This window comes from Papaver somniferum, unplaced genomic scaffold (genome assembly GCF_003573695.1).
Source record: "Papaver somniferum cultivar HN1 unplaced genomic scaffold, ASM357369v1 unplaced-scaffold_79, whole genome shotgun sequence".
Lineage (NCBI taxonomy): Eukaryota > Viridiplantae > Streptophyta > Magnoliopsida > Ranunculales > Papaveraceae > Papaver > Papaver somniferum.
Genome location: NW_020650859.1, coordinates 1,139,870 through 1,161,590, shown reverse-complemented (window position 1 = coordinate 1,161,590; position 21,721 = coordinate 1,139,870). Strand labels below are relative to the sequence as shown.

Genomic DNA, 21,721 nt, shown 5'->3' with positions numbered 1-21,721 from the left:
CCTATTTAACAGGGATTATAAGCATGAGAAGAACAATAACCGTTCATATTCGTTTTCTTCTTTTCTTTCTTCTCACTGCTGCTGCGAATGGATTCTGAACAAATTCAAAAAAATTCTTCAATCTTTCTCAATTCTATCAAATCAATGTTTATTTTAGGGTTTCACGATCGAATCGTTGTTGTGTTTGATTACGCTTTCTATCTCCGTATTTGATTTGTTGATTATTTTACTAGATCTAGATGAATAATCATATTTTTTGTTCATTTTATTATTAGATTTACTTATATCACTTCCATTTTGTTGGTTCTAGATGTGTTTCAGTTTTTTTTTGTATATGAAGCAACAATATGTATTTCCCGTACCGACAGAAACCCAATTTATTAAGAAGAAGAAGAAGATAATGATGATGCATCGTTATGATTTACGACGAGAAGATTTGTTTGTGTTTCCGGCTATGTTTTCTAATCACCTTCTTTGATATTTTTGTTCATTTTTTTTTCATTTGATTTGTTTTTCGATTATATTATGAAGATCAAATCTATTTTCATGATGCTATTATTTTTTTAGGTTTGATACAATTTGTTTTTGTGTATGAATTGACAGCACGTATACGACGTACTTATATAAAATTCTTATGATTCGGTTATATTCAATGTTTTGCCACTTTTTTTTGGTTCAATCTATGAGTAGTATGTGTAATACTGAAATATATGCTTTGATTCGGTTATATTCAGAGTTTTTCTATTGTTTTTGGGTTCGATCCATGAGTACATATGTGTAATATTGAAGTATGTGCTTTGATTCGGTTATATTCGGAATTTTGTCACTGTTTTTGGGTTTGATCCATAAGTATGTATGTGTAATACTGAAATACGGTGTTCTGATTTTCTTTTATTCAGAGTTCTTGCCAATGTTTTTGGGTTTGATTCATGAGTATGTATGTGTAATACTGATATATGTGCTTTCTATCTCCATATTTGATTTGTGATATCTTTTAAATATTTGGGAGTTTGCCTTTTATGTACTGTCAGTATCTTAGAGTACGTTATTTATGTACCCATAATTTGAAGTACATTCTTTATACATTGTTCTCATTTTGTATTCTCTTCTTTCTTTGCAGGCATGCGAAGATATTTCCTGCATAGATGTCTTCTACATGGATCTATGACAGTGCAGTAGTAGCTTAATATGTGTTGAATTTGTACTTGGCGAAGCCTTCATATACAGGTTCACTATCGCTAATTTCATTATTGTCAGAAATGGTCTAATCCAGTGTGTTAGAGGTCATTGAAATGATTAGTTGACAGTAGTGCCCATAAAACAAGAATCTTATATGCGCCTAATTACTTGCTAGAGGTTGCTACCTAGATATAGATGCCCTCTTGGTAATATCTTACATTTAAGGGGATTGATTGTGAATGAATTTATATAACTAGTATGGTTTTTAAACGAATATGCTTAATGATACTTTAGTAGGAGAAGATCTGATGATAATCTAATGTACTGTAGTATAAAGGGGGTTTGGAGCTTTGATGTTAATATTTTTAATTTTTTTTGGGAGTGCGCTTTTTATGTACTCTCAGATTCACAGAGTGTGTTCTTTATGTTCTCATTTTTATGTGCTCTTGCATTAAGGAATATGTTTTCGGAGTCTATTTTTATAAAAGAAACTGTTTGGAGCTTCACTATTAATATCTTTTTACTTTTTTAGGAGTGCGCATGTTATGTACATCCAGTTCTTTAAGAGTGTGTTCTTTATGTACTCATTTTTTGAAGTGCATATATATCGATTGTTTATTGATTTTATTCATTGATTTCAGAATCTAGATTCATGCTACTTGCAATCCCTTTATTGATTTAGCCTCAATTATTTTCTGAGGGTGCTGCAAAGCTTGGGAAAGTTCTCATCTCAGTTCTACGATACAACAACTATGCAAATTTTGTATAAATTCAGTGGTTTTTCCTATTTGCAATTTGAATTTTCAGAATACCAATATTGTATTTACCAAGACATGCAAAAAAAAAATAGTAGGAAGAGAAAAAAGGAAGTTAATGGTTACAAAAAAACTCTTGTAAATTCATATAAATTCCATATATGCATATGGATGTTGTCTTCTACGTTTATTTATTTTTGGCAGTGAAAAATTGGGTGCATTTTGATACATTTTATGCAAACAACTTGGTGAATGATTAAGACTTTGTCGAGGGGGAGAACAAGAGATTCAATTTATAGTTCTCGAACATTGTGAACTGAAATCAAAACAGTACATCAGTTACGTACTAAAATATTTCACTATTATAAGCGATGTAGCTTCCTGAGCAGTAACAATATAAATGCACTGAACATTCCTACATATATTGGAACTTTATAGATATGTACAAAGAAAATTCAAAGCATTACAACATTTTACTCAAGTACCACATTGTGGAACAACTGCACTCGAATTCTAATAACCATCCAATATTACAACACAATCATTAGTGGGCTAATTGGGAATTGAGTGACTTCATTATCATATTCTTTCACTTAAGTTAGATACCCAAAAATCTTTTTTATAAAATAAGCGACGAATCAACGAAAATAACAAAACTAAACCATTTTTTTTTCAAATGCACTTTATATGTCCCCTTATCAAAGAATAGACTGCTTTCAATCCAACATCTTCCAGGCAGATGCAGACTTTAATCATGAGAAACGACCACATGCACACATAGTTAGTATACCACATCATTAAGAATAGATTTTCATAAGAGGGTTCACTAATATTCTGCGACTGGGCGTCACTCAAAGTATAGTTACTCGTTCTAATTTTATGTACAAGGGTATGTAATGCAGTCAGACCAGATCTAAATAACTTCTTTTTGGATTTCTTCACAACCTTACCTGCAAAATGAAACCTAGTTTTATTCAGTATATCGTTTATGTATTGGGAGTTCATGGTATACATAAAATAAACACAATCTACATCATACATTTTTTTCAGTATACCATTTATGTACTGGAAGTTCATAGGATATAAAATTAAACACAATCATTGTTTTGTTTCAGTATTTTATTTATGTACTGGAAGTTCATAGTGTATAAAACTTAACACAATCTACCTCATAGTTTTGGTTCAATATATGATTTATGTACTCAAAGTTCATAGTGTATAAAAAAATGAACAAGGTTTATCGCAATACAATAGATAATACTGGTGATTTAAACTGTCAAAAGAAAAAGAGATTGTTATATATATTCCAACGGATCATATTAGTCAAATTGAACTAGGTTTTTATAGTATGACAGATATGTATTGCTAATTCACACTATCAAAATCAAAAGAAATTATCGTATATGCACCGATAGATCATGTTAGTCAAAATAAACCAGTTTTTTTTAGTACAACATATATGTACTACTAAATTAGACTGTCAAAAGCAAATTCATAGTGTTTAACACACATACAATCATACACAAAAGCATAAAATTACTTATTTAATCAGTACGGGTATAATGTACTGCAAATTCGTAGTCCTAATACAAAGAGAGTCATAAATGAAGCATAAAACGACTTAATTCATCAGTATGGGAGTTATGTACCACAAATTCACGGTGTCTAAAATAAAGATAGTCATAAATGAAAGATTAAAAATTGAGTATCAAAGATATGTACTGGTGGATCATTGTCACATAACAGAAAATAACAAGCAACATTACAATTTTTCCAAAAAAAATTGTTTTTCACTAGTAACGCAGATATGTACTGGTGGATTAGTGTTCTCGGAAACAAAAATAACAAGTAGCATGTTACTTTCTAAAGTTTTTCAAGCATAAACTATGTTTTACACCGGTATGAGAGATATGTACTGGTGGATCATTGTCTCGGGAACAAAAAAACGAGCAACATATTACTTTTTCATGATTTTGTCAAGAATAAACTACGTTTTTCACCAGTATGGGAGATATGTACCGGTGGATCTTTGTCTTGGAAACAAAAATTAGAGATAAAACATAATATAATACCTTTGTTTTGATTTCAGTTCTCTTTTATTTTTATTTTTTTCTCGCTGATTTGGTTTTTGGTGTTGGTGATTCTTCATAATCATCTTTTTTTGATATGGAAGCACTACCATCTTCCTCTATTACTTATTGAATCTTTATACAAATTCTTCTTGTTTTGATTGTTTTTCTCGATTTTTATTCTTCGTCTAGAAAAATTTGATTCATCATAATCTAGGTTTTGGTTTTTATGATTTGGTTTTGGCTTCTCTTAAATCGGAATCTAGATTTTTGGTCTGTGAATCTCTGATTGAATCGCAAGGATTTCATGAGAAATTAACTTTTTGGTTTCTGGTTGTGGAGGTGGTGTTTGTGGGGAAGAGAAAGTAGAAAAATGAAATCATGGAACGAGACTGATTTCTTCACACACTTAATGTTAAGGATAGGTAAATAATTTCCATCTTTTAATTAACTTTGGACCTCCAGATAACTATAACTTCCGGCTGGACCCTACTATAAACAACTATATGGACCTAGGACTAACCATCAAATTCTCTCACAAACAATTCTTCTATGTAACTTTTTCGACTTAATTAAATCAAAAAGATGTTGGGAGTAAAATTTCATATCGACTTCATGTGAAAAAGTAATATGTGGAGACAACTTGGTAATAGTAATTGGACTCAAAATGATATTCTCTACGATGCAGCTAAACCTTCGGCCCAAATTCAAAATAGTCTGCTAATAAGAATAACGGACACCAACAGGAACCGGTAAATGAACGAACGACACTAATCACTAGTGCATTTTTCTCCCACTGGCTCACTAAAATCTAGGTTTTTTCTTTCTTTTTTTTGGGTGGTTTTGCAGTGCGCAATGATGTTCTAATGTGAGACAAACAAATAGACACAGATGGTTGTATACAGTAGACACAATGGTGATATACCCGCAAAGGCAGGAAACCAACCCATTCTCCAACAAGTAGACACACATAGTGGCATACCCGCCAAGCAAGGCAACCAACCAGCCCATTCTCCGTAACCACATGACCCATCAGGTAGATAATGCCATGAGTTGATTCTTCGATCCATTCTTTACAGTAACGATAATCAGACTCAATAAAATTGTAAGTCAGCGATAATAGTTTTGTGGTTGTGCATTGATCTTTTATTTGGTAAATTACAAGTGTGGTTGGATTTCAAAATCATAGTGATGAATGTACATGACCGGCAAAAACATTTTTCAGTGAAAATGAGTACGGTTAGCTAACTTGGCTCCAATGCGCGGCAGCATGCTCTTGAAATTTCAAGGAGACTAGCTTGTTTGTTTTGGCGGGTTCTCTCCACTTACTATGTTATTTTGTTAGACCAAACCAATAGAACAGGCCCTTAGGAATTTCAATGTCATTTCGACCAGCATAAAAAACGACCACAAATATAGTTTGGTCCGTTTAGAGTGAAATGTCAATATTTTGGCACCTTATTGAATAAACTACATCAATTAATTCAAATCATAAAAAGCTAGCAACCGAAGAACATAGACTCAGCAAGAGTTTTATTCAAAGATAATACCGCTTGTTTAGCTTTAGAGAAAGTTTTATCAACTAACAGAGTTCTTCACAAAAGGATTATAATCTTATGCATTCAAAGAAATTAAATTATTAAAATTAAGGGGTCTCTAATCAAATATTTGCAAGCCAATATTCAGTTGAAGTGCTTGAGGGAGAAAGGCCATCATCAAATTTAAGGTGCATTTACTGGATTCATCGAAGTGTACTTTTTTATTTGTTAAGGTTCTTTTTATTGGGTTTTTTTCGTCAAGGTTTTAATGAAGCGCTAAGGTTTTTTCCGTTGGGTTTTTTTTGTCAAGATTTTAATGAGCTAAAATATGCATGTCTGATTGTCAAAGTTGTCTGTTCGGTTTTCTTGACAAGGTTTTAACCTATGAAGCACAGATACTGATACGAGGATACGCATACCAGATAACTGATATGAGGATTCTTCGATTTTCAAAAAATAGGGATATGGAATACGTAGGGGATACGTGTATTTATTAAAATTATTTTATTTTATAATAATTCATTTTAATAAAAAGAACAACAAAAATAAAAAGGATCTTAAAAACTATCGGAATATTAAAATAAAACAGATAAAAGCTATCTAACATCTTGCTCATCCATCACTCATCAATATTGTCTTCATCAAGGAGCATCGCTTCTATCTCTGGCTCGTCAAGTGAAAGATTTGCAACTTCAGGTTCTCCAACACCTTCTAGTGGATCAAATTTATTTCCATTGAATAATACTAAATCCTCAACACGTCGGGGTACAATCGCGTTTCTCTTCAATGAATGGATAAAATTATATATGCTCCAATTATATTTTTGGGAAGTATCACCACTTAGAGTACATAAAAGTATCGCAAGATATCTCCTACCCTTTTCGTAATTAATAAAAGAGATAACTTAAATGGAGTATCCAATATGTATCCCCAAATATCCTCAAGTACCTAACCCTAATACGGCGTCCGATACGAATACGTCATCGGTTTTGCAGTATACGTGCTTCAGAGGTTTAATTAGATACTTCGGTCAACGAGTGGGAATGTTATAAATAGAAGTTCATTATGTTGGAACCTATTATAGGGCTCAAAGATTTTGGTATTAAGGTCACACGAAATGATAAAAAATTGGATCATCAAATAGTAATTTTAAAACCCCTTGTCCCAATGATTAGGTTAATTAAATTAAACAAAATCACTAATAAAATTTGGCTAATCATTTGAATTACAGGGAAAGGTTGTGCTTCCATTAATGGTGAAGATGCAGATCCACACTATTTTTTTCTAACCAGTCGAACACAAATTAAACTTGTTTTAAGTAAAGGCATAACTAAACTATCGTAATTGGGCAAGCTCGATAAATCGTTGTTGCTAAATCGAATCATGTTTGTGAGATCTTCAGTTCACCCAATTACCCAACGTTTCCCACATTCTCTAGAATCCGGTTTGCAAACACAGGCGATTGATGATGTTGGTTGTGCCAGTTTTTAAGAGTGATTGATTGGTGTATGCTAATGGAGTTCATGACAGTATGATGATGATTAGGTTGACGGTGATGGAAATAGATGGAGTTGTTGTTGACAGAACTGTGAATGATAGAGCTATGAAGAGAAAGGGGATGGATAATTCGAAAATGGGTATGGAAACAGAGATTAGAAGCCGGGTTATATGTTAGGAACGGTGTATTTTCGCTATGAGTTTAGAATCAAAGGAAATGCGGTCTCGCGCGGCAGTGCTTATAAGTTAGCGCGGGACAGCGGTTGGATATCAATTTTCATTTGTTTACAGGCGTTGATGATTAATAGACCACTCTTAGTTTATATATTTTTCAATACGCCCTCTAATTATTTTAGTAAGTTTGAAACAACCCCTATAGATTTTAATATTTTATTTAGAAAACCTTTTCATTTAGAAAAGTAAAACTTTATATCTTTAACACGTTTTTCGCTTTCTCGGTTTAGGGTATTTGTTCGGTGCTTTCAACAACAATGAATCCTTGTCGAGATATTACAAAAGAGTTCGGCTCTTGTAAACCTATTGCTGATAACAATTGGGAGATATCACCAGACAAAAATGATATACATTACTGATAACAATCCCGCATGTATATTGTCAACCGTGTTCGTACCTACAACAATACTATTAGTTTTGATACTGGTAATTTCACATAGTTGTGTTGTTTGCAGGTTGGACACACCACTCAAAACACACAACCAATGACAAACAAAAAACGTTCTTGCTTTTCTCTCATTTAAAGATTCATTTTCAGCGTAGAGTTGTTTTCGTTTATTTCTCCATTACCCATCCTTTACGCTTGGAGTTCATGCATTTTAATTACGGCAGGCCCAAGCAAAGGTGCTTTTAGAGAACTAAACAGCCATCAACCTGAAATATACAACCACCAACCTGAAATGTGAAACATGCAATGGCAACATGCAGGTCTCTAAATTAGATACAAGAATACCATCAGATGACAGTCGACCACTTGGATTTTTTTTTTTTTAAATGAGCAATTGGTTTCTCTTTCAGTTCAAATTTTTCCATTGATAACCACTGAAATTACTCAAACAGATTAGCCACATTGAGGTCCCTTCCTTATTTGAATAATAACTGAAGTTTTTGGTTCATATCATCGTTCCATTCATTGTATCTGCATACTTGTTCATGATGTGCTGGGATAACGAAAGTGCTTTCCATGAGATGTTTGCTTGGACTATCAGATCCAACTACCTCCTGATTTCTTGTTTGAGCATTAAACATAAACAAAACTTGACAGTTAAACATATAACTTAACGATGCACATAATCCAGCGTGAAAGACCTAGAGTCTTCATCTTTGTACTATTAACATGTGATTAACAGGCCAAAGCCAGACATATATAAGGGAAAATGTCGTTGTCGGCTTGAAATAGGGGGTAAAAATCTTATCGTGTAGAAGCCGCCAATGAGTTTGGTGCAGAATTCAACTAGCTAGTTGAACATGTTATGGAAAAAAGACAGGCCAATTAGCTCTCATCTCGTTGGTATGCATAAAAAGAAATAGGCCGACTAGTTTTTGCATCTCATCGTTATAAATGTATGATAAAAGCTCCAGAAGGAAAACAATAACGGATAATAGAGTGATTAATAAATACTACCTCCGTTTTAGAAAAAAAAATGATACTTTCACTTTTTCATTTTTGTCTAAAAGTAAATCAAATTATAAAAAGTAAAAGTATCAATTTTTCTAAAAGGAGGATGTATTAATTAAATTTGATGACCTTATATAAATTATATATTTCTTAACAGCGGTCACCGTTAGAGTTTCATAGAAAGAAACAAAATACGGAGATGCTTTACATCCTACGGTTCCAAGGTTGCTAGCTTATAAAGCTATTGTGAGCCGTCGTGGCTGGTAGCAGTGACCTAGAATCATTAGGGAAAGCTACGGTGGGATTTCTAATCGTAGCTAAAATTCGGGGGATTTACGGTATAAAAATCAAACCGTATTTAAATTGAGTTTAGGTTACGGTGGGGTTCTCATTCACACGAAAAATATACGGTGTGTTTTTCTTACGCTGCACAAAGTAAATTTTGGTTTTGATTATTTTTTTTGAAAATTTAACATCGATAAGAAAACCTAACCGTAAACATTGGTTACGGTTGGGAGTTCATATTTTCCCAATCGTAATTAGTTCTGAAACTAATTTTAATTCCTCGTTTTAACAAATCTAACCTATTTATGGGTCAAAACTAATTGGTTTTTCGATTCTTACATAACTAAGATTATTACTAGCTGAGAATTGACGATTGATCGTCATTGAAGAAAAAAAAAAGGAAGAAGGGGCGATGAAGGAGAAAAAGAGCGAAAGAAGAAGAGACAATTTTTGTTTTTATTGGGTTTAATTTTAGTTTTTGACTTAATTAGATTTAGGTTTAGTAATTGGTTTGGATATCAACCGATATTTTTGTATTTTTGGTAACAAAATAGGTCCCCTCATCCACATTTAGAATAGTTGAATCCATAGGAACCCTCAAAACCAATTCCTTAGAACTCCTATAATAGTTTTCTAATTTAATAGGACCCTATACTCGGGCACAAAATATATATACCTATAAATCAAGCCTTAAATCTTTGTAATCGGTACACGTTAGTAAACAAATTCTTCTTCTCACTTCCTCCCTATTTATGTCTCCTGCTCTATTTATAGTAATTTCCTAATAACATTTTTATTTAGGTATTTATCGACAATCAAATCTACCCGACCGATTAGTGTAATTGTTGTTTGTTCCTTAGAGAGAAGGAGTGTTTTGGGGAACGAAGAAGTGATATACAACTTTGATCCAAGTACCATCGCTTTTACATAATGGATCCGTCCAAAAGGTATGATCTTTCCTTTCCTTGGTAAATTTTGATTAGGGTTAGGGTTAGAACTCAAATCCCCTTAACCTAAACTTTAATTTGGAATACTCCTAAAGTTGAGTTGCAGTTGTTATTCTATATACTTTAAAAATGTCAATTTTTTGTTTTTGTTTGGCAGTTGTGATAAACTTTCGGAGTCTTCCCTGACTAATGCAGTTGATCCCCGAGGGTCATGCTCTCAGTCGGTAGTCTCCCAAAATACTGTTAACAAAACCAAGGTCTATGCCGATTATGATTATCGCGATTTTCCTGGTTATTATGACAGAGATGAGGGTCAGACTGACGATGAGAATTATGATGAGGATGATGAGGTTGAGATTGTTAGAATACGGGCATCCAACTCAAAATTAACTGGCAATGAGTGGAGAGGCCCTAAGAGATTATAAACCGCAGGATCTTAGATTTCCCATACAATGTGGGACTAATAATCTCAACAAGCCCCCTCACGTTTAGTCTCATTGGGTCTAACACGTGGACAATAAATCGGGTGATGCGGAGTAAAGGCGCAGTCAATGACTCGTCGCAAATATAGCCTGCTCTGATACCATGTTAGAATATGGGCATCCAACTCAAAACCAATTGGCAATGAGTGGAGAGGCCCTAAGAAATTATAAACCGCAGGATCTTAGAAACCCATACAATGTGGGACTAATAGTCTCAACATGCCCCCTCACGTATAGCCTCGTTGGGTCTAACACGTGGACAATAAATCGGGTGACGCGGAGTAAAGGCGCGGTCAATGACTCGTTGCAAATAGCCTGCTCTGATACCATGTTAGAATACGGGCATCCAACTCAAAACCAATTGGCAATGAGTAGAGAGGCCCGTAGAGTTATAAACCGCAGGATCATAGATTGCCCATACTATGTGAGACTAATAATCTCAACACGCCCCCTCACGTGTAGCCTCGTTGGGTCTAACACGTGGACAATAAATTGGGTGACACGGAGTAAAGGCGCGGTCAAACGACTCGTCGCAAATAGCCTGCTCTGATACCATATTAGAATACGGGCATCCAACTCAAAACCTTTGGCAATGAGTGGAGAGGCCCTAAGAGATTATAAACCGCAGGATCTTAGATTGCCCATACAATGTGGGACTAATAATCTCAACAGAGACAATTAGGAAAAGAAGAACAAATTTTTTACCAGGTGATAGGGATTTAACCAGTGATATGGCGCTTTATGGTGATAGGGAATTACCCGGTGATAGGGTGCTTTATGGTGGTTCTCCTTCATCTCGATCTCCGGATCGGAGGTATTCTCGATCTCCGGATCGGAGGTATTCTTCTGATTCTTCCGATCCTTCTGATTCTTTTGATGATAATAATGGTGCTGCATCTGAACTGGTAAGAAAAACTCATAAATTGAATTTGTTTTCAACGATCACAAAAAACATCTCCAAGAAGAAAAAACTTTTATCTAGACCTAAATCCTCTGAGAAGGTCCGCAAGTCAACCCATGAGTTCCACTCAAGCCCTAGTATTAACCCTGATTACTTGTACTGGATCAACACTGATGGCTACTTATAGAGAAAATGGAAACATTGCAGGGTATGGACTTTTCGTAAGAGATCATCTTGTTGGCAACCCAATTATTGCCTGCTCTGGATTTACAGAAAAACCAGTTTCCCCCCTCTACCATCAGGTTCAAGGTATTCTAGAAGCTTATCCAAACACTTAGGAATCAAGATACTGCAAGTTGTCTGTAATCATTGCTGGGCTCATGATGTCCTCGACAGTTTTGACTATACAGCGCGTACCAAATGTTCTACAGACCTCAACAACAAAGACCATCATCTCATTTGCGAGATTTGTGTACAGGAACAGCAATTCCTTGGCCAGTCTTTTTCACTTCTCTGGCCTATCCTTAAAGAGATATTAGAGTTGGCGGTACATAACTTTACTGGTTATACGTCCCTTGCTGAAACAATTCCAAGATATGATAACAAGATTGCTGACTACATGACGAAATATGGGAAAAGATACCTCAGAGAGGGTGAAGCCAACAACGGAATCAACGGAGTCTGTTTTGATGCTCCTCCAGGCGGATTTATTCATCACCACGTGTAATTTACCCATTCCTCTGCATTTTTTTCACCTCTTTTTTTGTTTTGATTATTTGCATCTATCATTTCTAAGAAATCAAATATCGGTGTTCTAAAATATGCTGATTTTCACATCATACAGTTGCATATATCCTTCCTATTGGCATTAGTATTTCGTGGTTCTATATGGTTATAGATTTAGTATTGGAATACTCTCTCCGTCAGAGGATGAAAGTAACGTTGTTGTAAAGTAAATATATCATTACAGTTTATATAATAACACCACATGCATTACAAGCCGTTTAACTGAAATTTACAAGAATGAAAACAACTTATAATAGAAGAACTAAAGTACACCATTGAAATTGGTTCTCCCATTTGCAAACCTATCGACCTTCTACTGCAGTGCAAGTAACATTATTATTTGAGCAGCAATTTCTCCCAAAATCCGGATCTGATGATGCTGGGAAAGTAGATAGAGGTTCTTTCGGTGTTGGACGATCAGTTTCATTTCCAAGCATATTATCCACTTCAGCCATGGTTGGCCTATCTATTGCTCTAGTCTGAACGCATAACAGACCAATATGTACACATTTTATTACTTCTAATGGAGAATACAAATCACCTAAAGTCTCATCGATAACCTCTGACCATTTTCCTTCCTTCCAAAGTCTCCAAGTCTGAAACACAAAACACAAGTTTCAAATTATGTAAACTAATAATAACTCATAGCACGTCAATATACTAATGAAGAGTTTATGGATATACTCCCTCCATTTATAAAAAAACAGGCTTGTTTGGTTTATGCAAGGATTAAGAGATCTAATCATTATAGCCAGTTTTTCATACTTTTTCATTTTTTATCCATGACCCCATATTTGATATTACACAGAAAATGGAGAGAATAGTGGTCCTCCCTTCATATTTAGGGAGAAAAAGAAAAAAGAAAAGTGGCCCCTTCATGAATAAATTAATAAACTAATAACATTTAATTTTCCAAATAAGGAAAAAAACTTATTTTTTTGAAACATCTGAATAAGAAAACAAACCTATTTTTTCTTAGAAAGGGAGGTAGTAAATACTTACATGAAGTAGAAGGTTTATAAGAGGTTCTTCAGGATTGTAAAAGCTGTTATTTTTCTTGCCGCTCACAATTTCTAATATCAGCACGCCAAAACTAAAGACGTCTGATTTTTCCGAGAATGTGCCTCTCGTGATATACTCGGGAGACATGTAACCACTGCATTTGATTGTGACGACATGTTATACAATAAACTGGTAAGGAGAGTTATTGAAAATCTGAGAAGACAATTAAGAGAACATGGAGCTCACAATGTACCAGCGACCCTGTTAGTATTAGCTATAGTTTGGTCACCACCAAATATCCGTGCCATTCCAAAATCTGAAATTTTCGGGGTCATATTTTCATCCAATAGAATGTTACTGACTTTCAGATCTCTATGAATAACTCTTAAACGAGAATCGCGGTGAAGGTAAAGAAGGCCCCGAGAGATCCCTCCAATAATATTGAAGCGCTTATCCCAATCTAGTTGTGCTTTGTTTCTTGGATCTGCAATCAGTGCAGACATCTTGAATTAGCAGTGGTAGAAAGTTAGTTGGCGATGAACATAGAAGTGTTTGGAAATAGAAATAATTTGAAAGAAATTATCAAAATGTCCACATGTAAGGCATGCAGTCTAGATAAGATAGCTAAGTAGAAAAGAACACAAACCAAATAAATATGCATCCAGGCTTCCCTTGGGCATATACTCATAAATTAACATGTTTTCTTCTCCTTCAATGCAACAACCCAACAGTTTCACAAGGTTTCGGTGTTGCAGTTTTGATATCAACACGACCTCGTTCTTGAACTCTTTGATACCCTGGCCAGAATTTGTAGACAGTCTTTTCACTGCTATTTCCTGCCCGTTTTGTAGTTTACCCTGGAACCAACCTCCATGTAATTATATTATGTTTAGGAATGTCTAATAACTTGACCACTACTGATATTATACATAATAATCAAGCACACGTAAACTGACCTTATAAACTGGGCCAAAACCTCCCTCTCCCAACTTGTTTGTCAAGCGGAAGTTGTTCGTAGCATTAGCTAAACAAGCAAGGTTAAATATTTGTAATTCTTGTGTTTCTCCTTCTGTGTTGCCATCATCAAATATGCATGTATTTGGAGAGTCGTTGTAGGTAGCCTTGGATTTCAGTAATTCAGCCAACACCCCTTGGAGTCCTTTCAATCCTCCTGGGTATATCATGGACAAAAGACGAAAGTGAAGAGATGATTAGACAATGTAATTCCGAGATACAACTAGGCTGAAATTATTGGTGACAGTTATGATGCAGTATTTCCTGCATAAAGAAAAGGAAAGATATGTGTACCTCTTTTATTAGCCTTATTTCTCTTGAACAGATAAATGTATCCTAAGACGCCCACGATAGTTACCACCAGAATGAAAACAGGTAAGACGATCTTCCAAACTTTTGCCATTCTCTTTCTGTCTGAAAATTATAAAGACGCCCTAAGCACATGTAATATCTTACCCATCATAATATTTATGGACCCATTCACTTTTTCATTTTAAAGACGCCCTTGCATTTTTGTTACTTACCTTGATCATTAGAGGCGTGCGCGGGACTGCTAGAGACGGGGACAAGGCTGCGAATATCTGTAGCCGCAAGTTTGAGATATAAAGTTGTTTGTCCGCCAGATGATTTATTAAATTGACTGAAATTTATAATATCTTTATCCCAATATCGACATCCATTGTTGAAGACAGCGTAAGCAATGCAACCGCACGAACCTTCGCAAGCTGCTTTGCATTCTTCTATGCCATAGATTTTTGGAAACAGCTGGTGTTTATCAGGAAATTTTGAGTTTGATATTGGTAAAAACCCATCTATATTCCCACATTCCAAGGGCGTTTTCCTAACACATCCGCCAGTTGAGTCCTGTAGACTCCAATCTCTAGGAGACTGCGGGACAAAACCCGGCAAACACTCACACTTCTGAGTACCCTGGTTACAGTTTCCGAATGGTCCACAAATACTATAAACATCACACAATCGTTTGGGTTGACGCCAAATCAAATTCCAGGTAGTCTTTCTTTCTAACCATGTAAATTCCTTGATTTGGCCAGAAATATCCATAACATATCTATAAATAGTATTCGTAGATTTGTTGGCAACTGAATAAGTAAAGTAACTCTCATTTACATTTGAAATTAAACTAAAATTTAAGAAATGATATAATCTCATCTCAGGAAGTAAGCGAAATCTTTTTTCTTTTTCTTCCCACTCCCCAGTTTTCCAGATTTCTTTGGACTCATTCCAATATATAGCGAGCTGAATTTTTCTATTTGGTCCTAATTTTAGGTTGTAAAATCCCGTGGCAGGATCTTCTCGACTTCTCCATGAGGTGAGTTGCTGCACTTGGTTAGTTTTTGTATTGAACCCAATTTTTCCACCTGGTAACAAAGTATCAGTTGGATAATCAAAACTCTGCCAATATACAACTGCTGGATTAGACCTATCTCTTAAAACCAGATTTCCATCATCACAAAGAACTACTTGAGTTGTATTCAAAGCACTTGAAGCTAAATTAGTAGACCAAATTGGTGTTGCATCTAACTTACTGCTAAGTATAACTAAGTTCCCATCTAAAACTGTAAACTTGGAAGAATATGGATCAAGAATTGGTACATCTCTGTTAGCAACCCAGACAACAGTTTGAACTGACACTTTTTTGTACCAAATACCTATATAGTAATTCTGAGTCGTAGTACCTGGTTTGAAGAATCCCAGCTCGAAATTCTCACCCCTTGATGTAATAGTCTGATCTCCGCTTAGAGAATCACCAAAAGAGATTGTATCTTCTGCAATTGTACGGTGGGGTTTACCACACATGAAAAAACCAAAAACCAAAACACAAAGAAAAAACGATGAATGGTTTCTTATAGTATCCATTCTATATACCAAAATAAATTAATAATCAGGAAAAGCAATTTTCTGTTCTTTCGAAGCAATAAACAACTAAATAGAATGAGAATTCTTTTTTCTTTTCTTTTCTTTTTTTAGTAGTGTCCAGTTGATGATCCCATTAAGAACCAATATCTCGGTCATAGTCAAAATGTAAGAAAATACTGGCGAGTGCAGTTGGCTGCATTTAGTTATCACAGTTCATATAATCAAATTTGTTATGGACAGAGAAATAGACGTACCGCCTAATTTCAGTCTGTAAAAACTAAAATTATTTTTATCTTCGAGTTAATATCATTATATGATTATTATCCGTAAGGAGTGAGAAGTGTAGTGGGTAAGTAACAGTACTGAGACTTCAGACTTGTTAGTTTGTGAATTCAGCTAAGACTTGCTAATCATCTCTACACACATGACATGACATCTGCGAGGCACGGACACTGACACGGGACACGGACACGACACGACACGGACACAGGGATCGGCAAAAATCCAAAATCATCAGGACACGTACACGTCCATATATACATTAATAAAATGGTTTTTATATACTAAGACCATAGTGTTATAGTATATCAAATACATTAATCACGCAAATACATGAAAAAAACTCAATTTTATGCCGTTAGGTTAGCTCACATATAGAAAAATTAACTATTATAGTGATTTCCTTGATACACTAGGTCACCAAACTACTAAAATGGAGTATACATTTTTCCACATGTGTCGTGTCGGTGTCCCACGTGTGTCGTGTGTCCGTCGCGCGTCTGTCTTGGACACGGCGCCAATACCGGTGTGTCTGTGCTTCCCTGCATGACATTCATGGTAAATAATCCAACTAAATTGTTGACCTCCCAAATTTAACGTTCTTACAGTGGATCTAATATATCGGGTGTTCATTAGACTTTGGAGAGTGGGTGAATTTAGTAAAGATGGCACTATGTCATCATAATTGTTATGTTTAGGGCCTCTCCACTCATTGTTAATTGGTTTTGAGGTGGATGCTCATATTCTAACATAGTATCAGAGCATGTACCTTTATTCCGTGTCACCCGATTTATTATTACCCACGTGTTAGACCCAACGAGACTACACGTGAGAGACGTGTTATCCTTAGGGCCTCTCCATTCATTGCCAATTAATTTTAAGTTGAATGCCTGTATTCTAACAATAATACCACAAACTAACATTGTAGTGATAAAAATATTGGGTGATAATTCATTTTTCCTACAGAAAACTCACGTGGTGAACAATATCAGCATTCCTGCAGGAACAGGTGGTTTGGCATCCATCTTTACACAAACAATAACCGAGAATAATCAGAATGAAAGCAAGTAGAGAAAGCATTAATTATTTTTACAATGACTCAATGAGTGTATGTCAACATGATCAATGATCTGAATGAAAGAAAAACAAGCCTTTGATGGATGGGACGAAGACATTAACACAAATCTTGTACGAGTGGGTTGTTGGAGGCCAATTCTCGTCAGGTTACTAATAGACGCATTTATGTGTCTATTTTCATCTTTATTGTGTATACTGTTAGTACCAATTTTTGTATTTATTATGGTGTTTTATGTGTTTGTAGGTATTTTTGAGAAATAAACATTTTTGGAAAAATCCGCACAAAAAATTATGTGGAGCACCCCTGGAGGATATTTGTTATTCGGACTCTCAGTATGAATAAGGGGCACCTCAGTTGAGCACCTGCTATTCACACTCTCGATTTGGTTAGGGGTACACCCCTCTTTTTCACGGTTTGAGAAAAAAATTGGCGGGAAAGTGCAGGTTCGAATTTTGTCACCTGCGGAGTTTTCTGTTTTGAATTTGGAGGAGCTGTGGCGTTATTCAATCACTCCAATCGACTCATTCCATCCTTTTACATTCACAGGACCGGTAAGTCCTTCTTATTTGAAAAACTTGGGTTGAATACGTTAAATTTCTACACAATAGGGAGTAGTGTGCGGATGAGATAATCACGGGATTACAACGTGATTTTACGTGTGATGCTCGTGTTTGGATAAAGCTTGGCCGCTGACAGCTCGAGAAGAGAAGAAAGGAAAGAAAATATTCCTGAGAAGATATTCATTCACTGCCGCGTAATGGAAGATTTGTTTGAGTTATATATGAGTATTCTCTGTGGTGTGAGGCTATATAATGTGTAGAGGAGTAATATATAGGAGGAGGGAGAATTTGGAGCAGTAGAGAGCCGGAAAATCAAAGTTACAGGAAGGATATTTTTTCTGCTGCTGAAGAACGTACGAAGAACATAAGACACTCAAAGACAGTCAGTCTTCAACAGTACTAGTGACGGATATTTCTTATCGTTTCATGTAACTAACAAATATAAGTGTTATAAACCCGGTTTTAATAATTTTTCTCCCATTTCATCATTTGTAAACCATTTTTGAGCATTAATAAAGGTGAATTTTGAGCATGTTTCCATGATGATGATGAGCTATTTCTCGCATAATCAAGGCACGGAGGAAGCTATTGATGCACGAATAATTGGTAACTATTTTACTGTTCTCTAATTTGCATTTTATAATTCACTCAAATCACTGCTTTGCAGAATTTTAATTGTTTGCATAGTTTTCTTAATTAGTTGTGATTCAATTAGATAGGTTATACTTTGTTTAGATAATCTATGCTTAAGGAATACAATTAATGTTTGAGAATATGCCTGATAATTGTGAATTAAGAAATAAGAGATTTTAAAGATAATTAGAGTTTTGGAATTTTTACCATCATTCATTCATGTGTAGTAGTGGAATCTAGTGTCTTGGTTATTTTCAATCTTGAAAACAAATTTGGATTTAAATTTTCTCTATTTTTAGTTTAAGTAAGTCTAAAATCAGTTTCATTCACAAGTCTCAACGAACCTTTTACTACAACAAAGTTGAAATAACATCAATTTTTGGCGTCGTCAACGCGGACTTGTTTCTAAGTTAGAGTTTTTTACATAAAAAAATTAGTTTTTTTTTTCTGTTTTTTCTCTTTTAGATTTTTATTATTTTCTCTTTTTTCTATTTTACGTTTCTTTGGGTATACATTTCTTTGTGCTACAGGTTTGGAGTTTGGACCGAAAAGAATTTAAGCCAAAGACTTTGGTGACTAAGAGATTAGGAGCCAAAGATAAAAGCTAGAAAAAGGAAAATAAAGACAAATAAATTTTTATTTTATTTTATTAGGTTTTTAAATATTACTTTTATTTTAGTTTTTATTTCTTTAGATTTTCTTTTTAGAAATTGTATTAGGATATCTTTTATTTCTGTAATTTTTTTTCTTTTGCACTTTAGTTTTGGACTTTGGACTGTGAAATTTGGACACTATTCTTTTAATTTTAAACCATACGGAAGGGTAGTTTTAAATATAAACTGTTTGCAGGGCAGGACGACGATTACAATATCGTCTCGGTCCCTCGGGTTCGTACATGACATAGGAGTCGTGGACCGAGTCGACTTCAACGGTTCTTCGCCCGTCTGGTACGGGAGGTAAGTTTTTCGAAACACCCGCGAATCCCTTGTCAGCGGGTTTACTGTCTTCCTTAAGGTGAATATATGTTGAGGACTGAATACGGATTTTAATTTCCTAGTAAAGGGCAAGGACAGGCCATACAAGATAAGGGTTCGGATTTCATCACCATTCTCTTCTTTCCCGCCTTAGTAAAACATAACCTACGCGAACCCAAGCCTCAAATATTGACTAGAATGACACATATAGGGTAACGAGCTTAATAGGAAAGTCGTTCGAAAAATATTGGTAGCTCTTTTAAGCATACTTTGAAGTTCAAGAAGATTACTGTAATTCGATTAGAGCCTCCTTGTAACCCAGGGAAGCGTTTCCAAAGAGGTGGGGGTATCAAAGATCCTCTGAGCTTCCCCTACTTCTCTTCGACTCACTTTATTCGGATAGATCCATAAAGGTTTTCTTAGATTGTAAGGAATTCCTTTTCGAAGGATTAGAAGCTGGTCTAGAAACAATCTAAGTGGAGCCATCATGCTTGTTGTTTGTTAGAAATCTTTAGATTTGTTTTGGTGGAGTCATCCTGCTGTGTGTTTGCTTAGAACCTCCCTTACTTAGGATTTTTTTTTTTTTTTTTTTTTTTTTTTTTTAGTATATGCCAAAATCACTCAAGACCACTAGTGAGCATGCTTGGAAAAGAGGCACTTTTGGTCGTTTGATTAGTGACGAGCCTAAAGGTTTTTCTTTTATAGACAGGGAGCTCGAAGACTCTTCTTTGGAGAGCCCTGTTTTTGGAAACTTCAATTTTGAGAATTTAAGTCTTAGTAAGGCGTTCACCCTTAGGATTTTTATTGTGCCAACAATGAAAATTTTGCCGGAGTACATGTATCCAACTAGGACCAACCGACCATCGTGCATTAAATTGTCAGCCTCTATGGCTAGTTATGAGTTGAAACCTGGTATTCTTCGGAACTCAATTTTTCTATTCAACCCAATTTTTACTTAGTTTTTCTATTCAATCCAATTTTTCCACCTGGTAACAAAGTATCAGTTGGATAATCAAAACTCTACCAATATACAACTGCAGGATTAGAGCCATCTCTTAAAACAAGATTTCTATCATCACCAAGAACTACTTCATTTGCATTCACAGTACTTGAAGCTATATAAGAAGACCAAATTGGTTTTTTATTTTCTTGGAGTAAAGCTAATTTCCCATCTAAAACCGTCAACTTCGAAGAATATGGATCAAGAATAGGTGCATCCCTGTTAGCAACCCAGACAACAGTTTGAACAGAGACTTTTTTGTACCAAATGCCTATATAGTAATTCTTAGACGTATTACCTGGTTTGAAGAATCCCAGCTCAAAATTATCACCCCTTGATGTAATGGTCTGATTTCCACTTAGAGAGTCACGGAAGGAGATCGTATCCGCTGCAATTGTATTATGGGGTTTACTGCAGATGACAAAACCAAAAACTAGAACACAAAGGAAAGCCCATGATTTGTTTCTTCTTGTATCCATTCTTTGTACAAGCAAAAATCTGGCCGCAAGGCAAATTTTTATTTTTTTTCTTTCAAAGCAATAAACAACTAAGTAGAAATTAGCATTCAATTTGTTTTATTATTGTTATTTTATTTTATTTGTGTGGTGTGGTGTGCAGTTGATGATCTCATTATGAACCAATTTCTCGGTCATAGTCAAAATGAAAAATAATGCCGCCGAGTGCAGTTGGCTTGCATTTAGTTATCATAAATTGCAGTTCGATAATCAATTTGGTAGGGACAGTGAAATACTGCCTCATTGTGGTGGGCAAGTAATAGTCTCTTGACATTTCAGTACTGACTTGTTAAATTCTTGTGCTCTGGTTTTTGCGCGCTATAACTTGTACGAAGCTTATAAAAGTCCAACTAAGATTTGGTGATCATTATTCAGTTTACATTTCCACTAAAGTTTCCTCAAGTTCAAGCGAGTTTGGTACTCTTTTTTATTCGCCAAGGCTTTACGATCGTGGATTTGTCTTGGCAAGATTTTAACAAGATAATATATGCGTGTACAATTTTTTTCAAGACATTAAATTCATCTTTATGTGTTTCTTCTAAAGCTGGTGATTTGGAACATTTTGGAGGCGTATCCCTGTCTAGGGTAACCTCTAATTAATCAGAGTAATTTAGTCGAATTATTTTTTATAAAGAGAAAAATACAGTTTAGTCCAAAAACACGTCAAAGAGTCAATTTAGTCGGGTCCAGTTAACTAGGTGCAAACTAGTCCAAAA

General features: G+C 35.0%; 1 protein-coding gene across 1 annotated transcript; it reads right to left on the bottom strand.

The window, feature by feature from the left end:
- Positions 1–12,308: 12,308 nt before the first annotated feature.
- LOC113344601 (G-type lectin S-receptor-like serine/threonine-protein kinase RKS1) lies at positions 12,309–20,969 on the bottom strand. Its single transcript, XM_026588542.1, has 9 exons — positions 20,515–20,969; positions 16,770–16,787; positions 14,613–15,967; positions 14,383–14,502; positions 14,031–14,245; positions 13,721–13,931; positions 13,321–13,558; positions 13,075–13,228; positions 12,309–12,668 (listed from the first exon to the last, which is right to left on the bottom strand). The coding sequence occupies exons 1-9, from the start codon at positions 20,967–20,969 to the stop codon at positions 12,375–12,377; spliced, it is 3,060 nt and encodes a 1,019-aa protein (XP_026444327.1). The 3' UTR covers positions 12,309–12,374.
- Positions 20,970–21,721: the final 752 nt, after the last annotated feature.

What these genes read in the sequence shown, in the direction of transcription:
- LOC113344601 (XM_026588542.1), bottom strand. Translation starts at nt 20,969, where the DNA reads ATGGATACAAGAAGAAACAAATCATGGGCTTTCCTTTGTGTTCTAGTT. An exon ending in GTTTTGGCCCAGTTTATAAG is followed by an intron (nt 13,932 to 14,030) that starts GTCAGTTTACGT and finishes GGTTGGTTCCAG; the next exon opens with GGTAAACTACAAAACGGGCA. An exon ending in AACAGGGTCGCTGGTACATT is followed by an intron (nt 13,229 to 13,320) that starts GTGAGCTCCATG and finishes AATCAAATGCAG; the next exon opens with TGGTTACATGTCTCCCGAGT.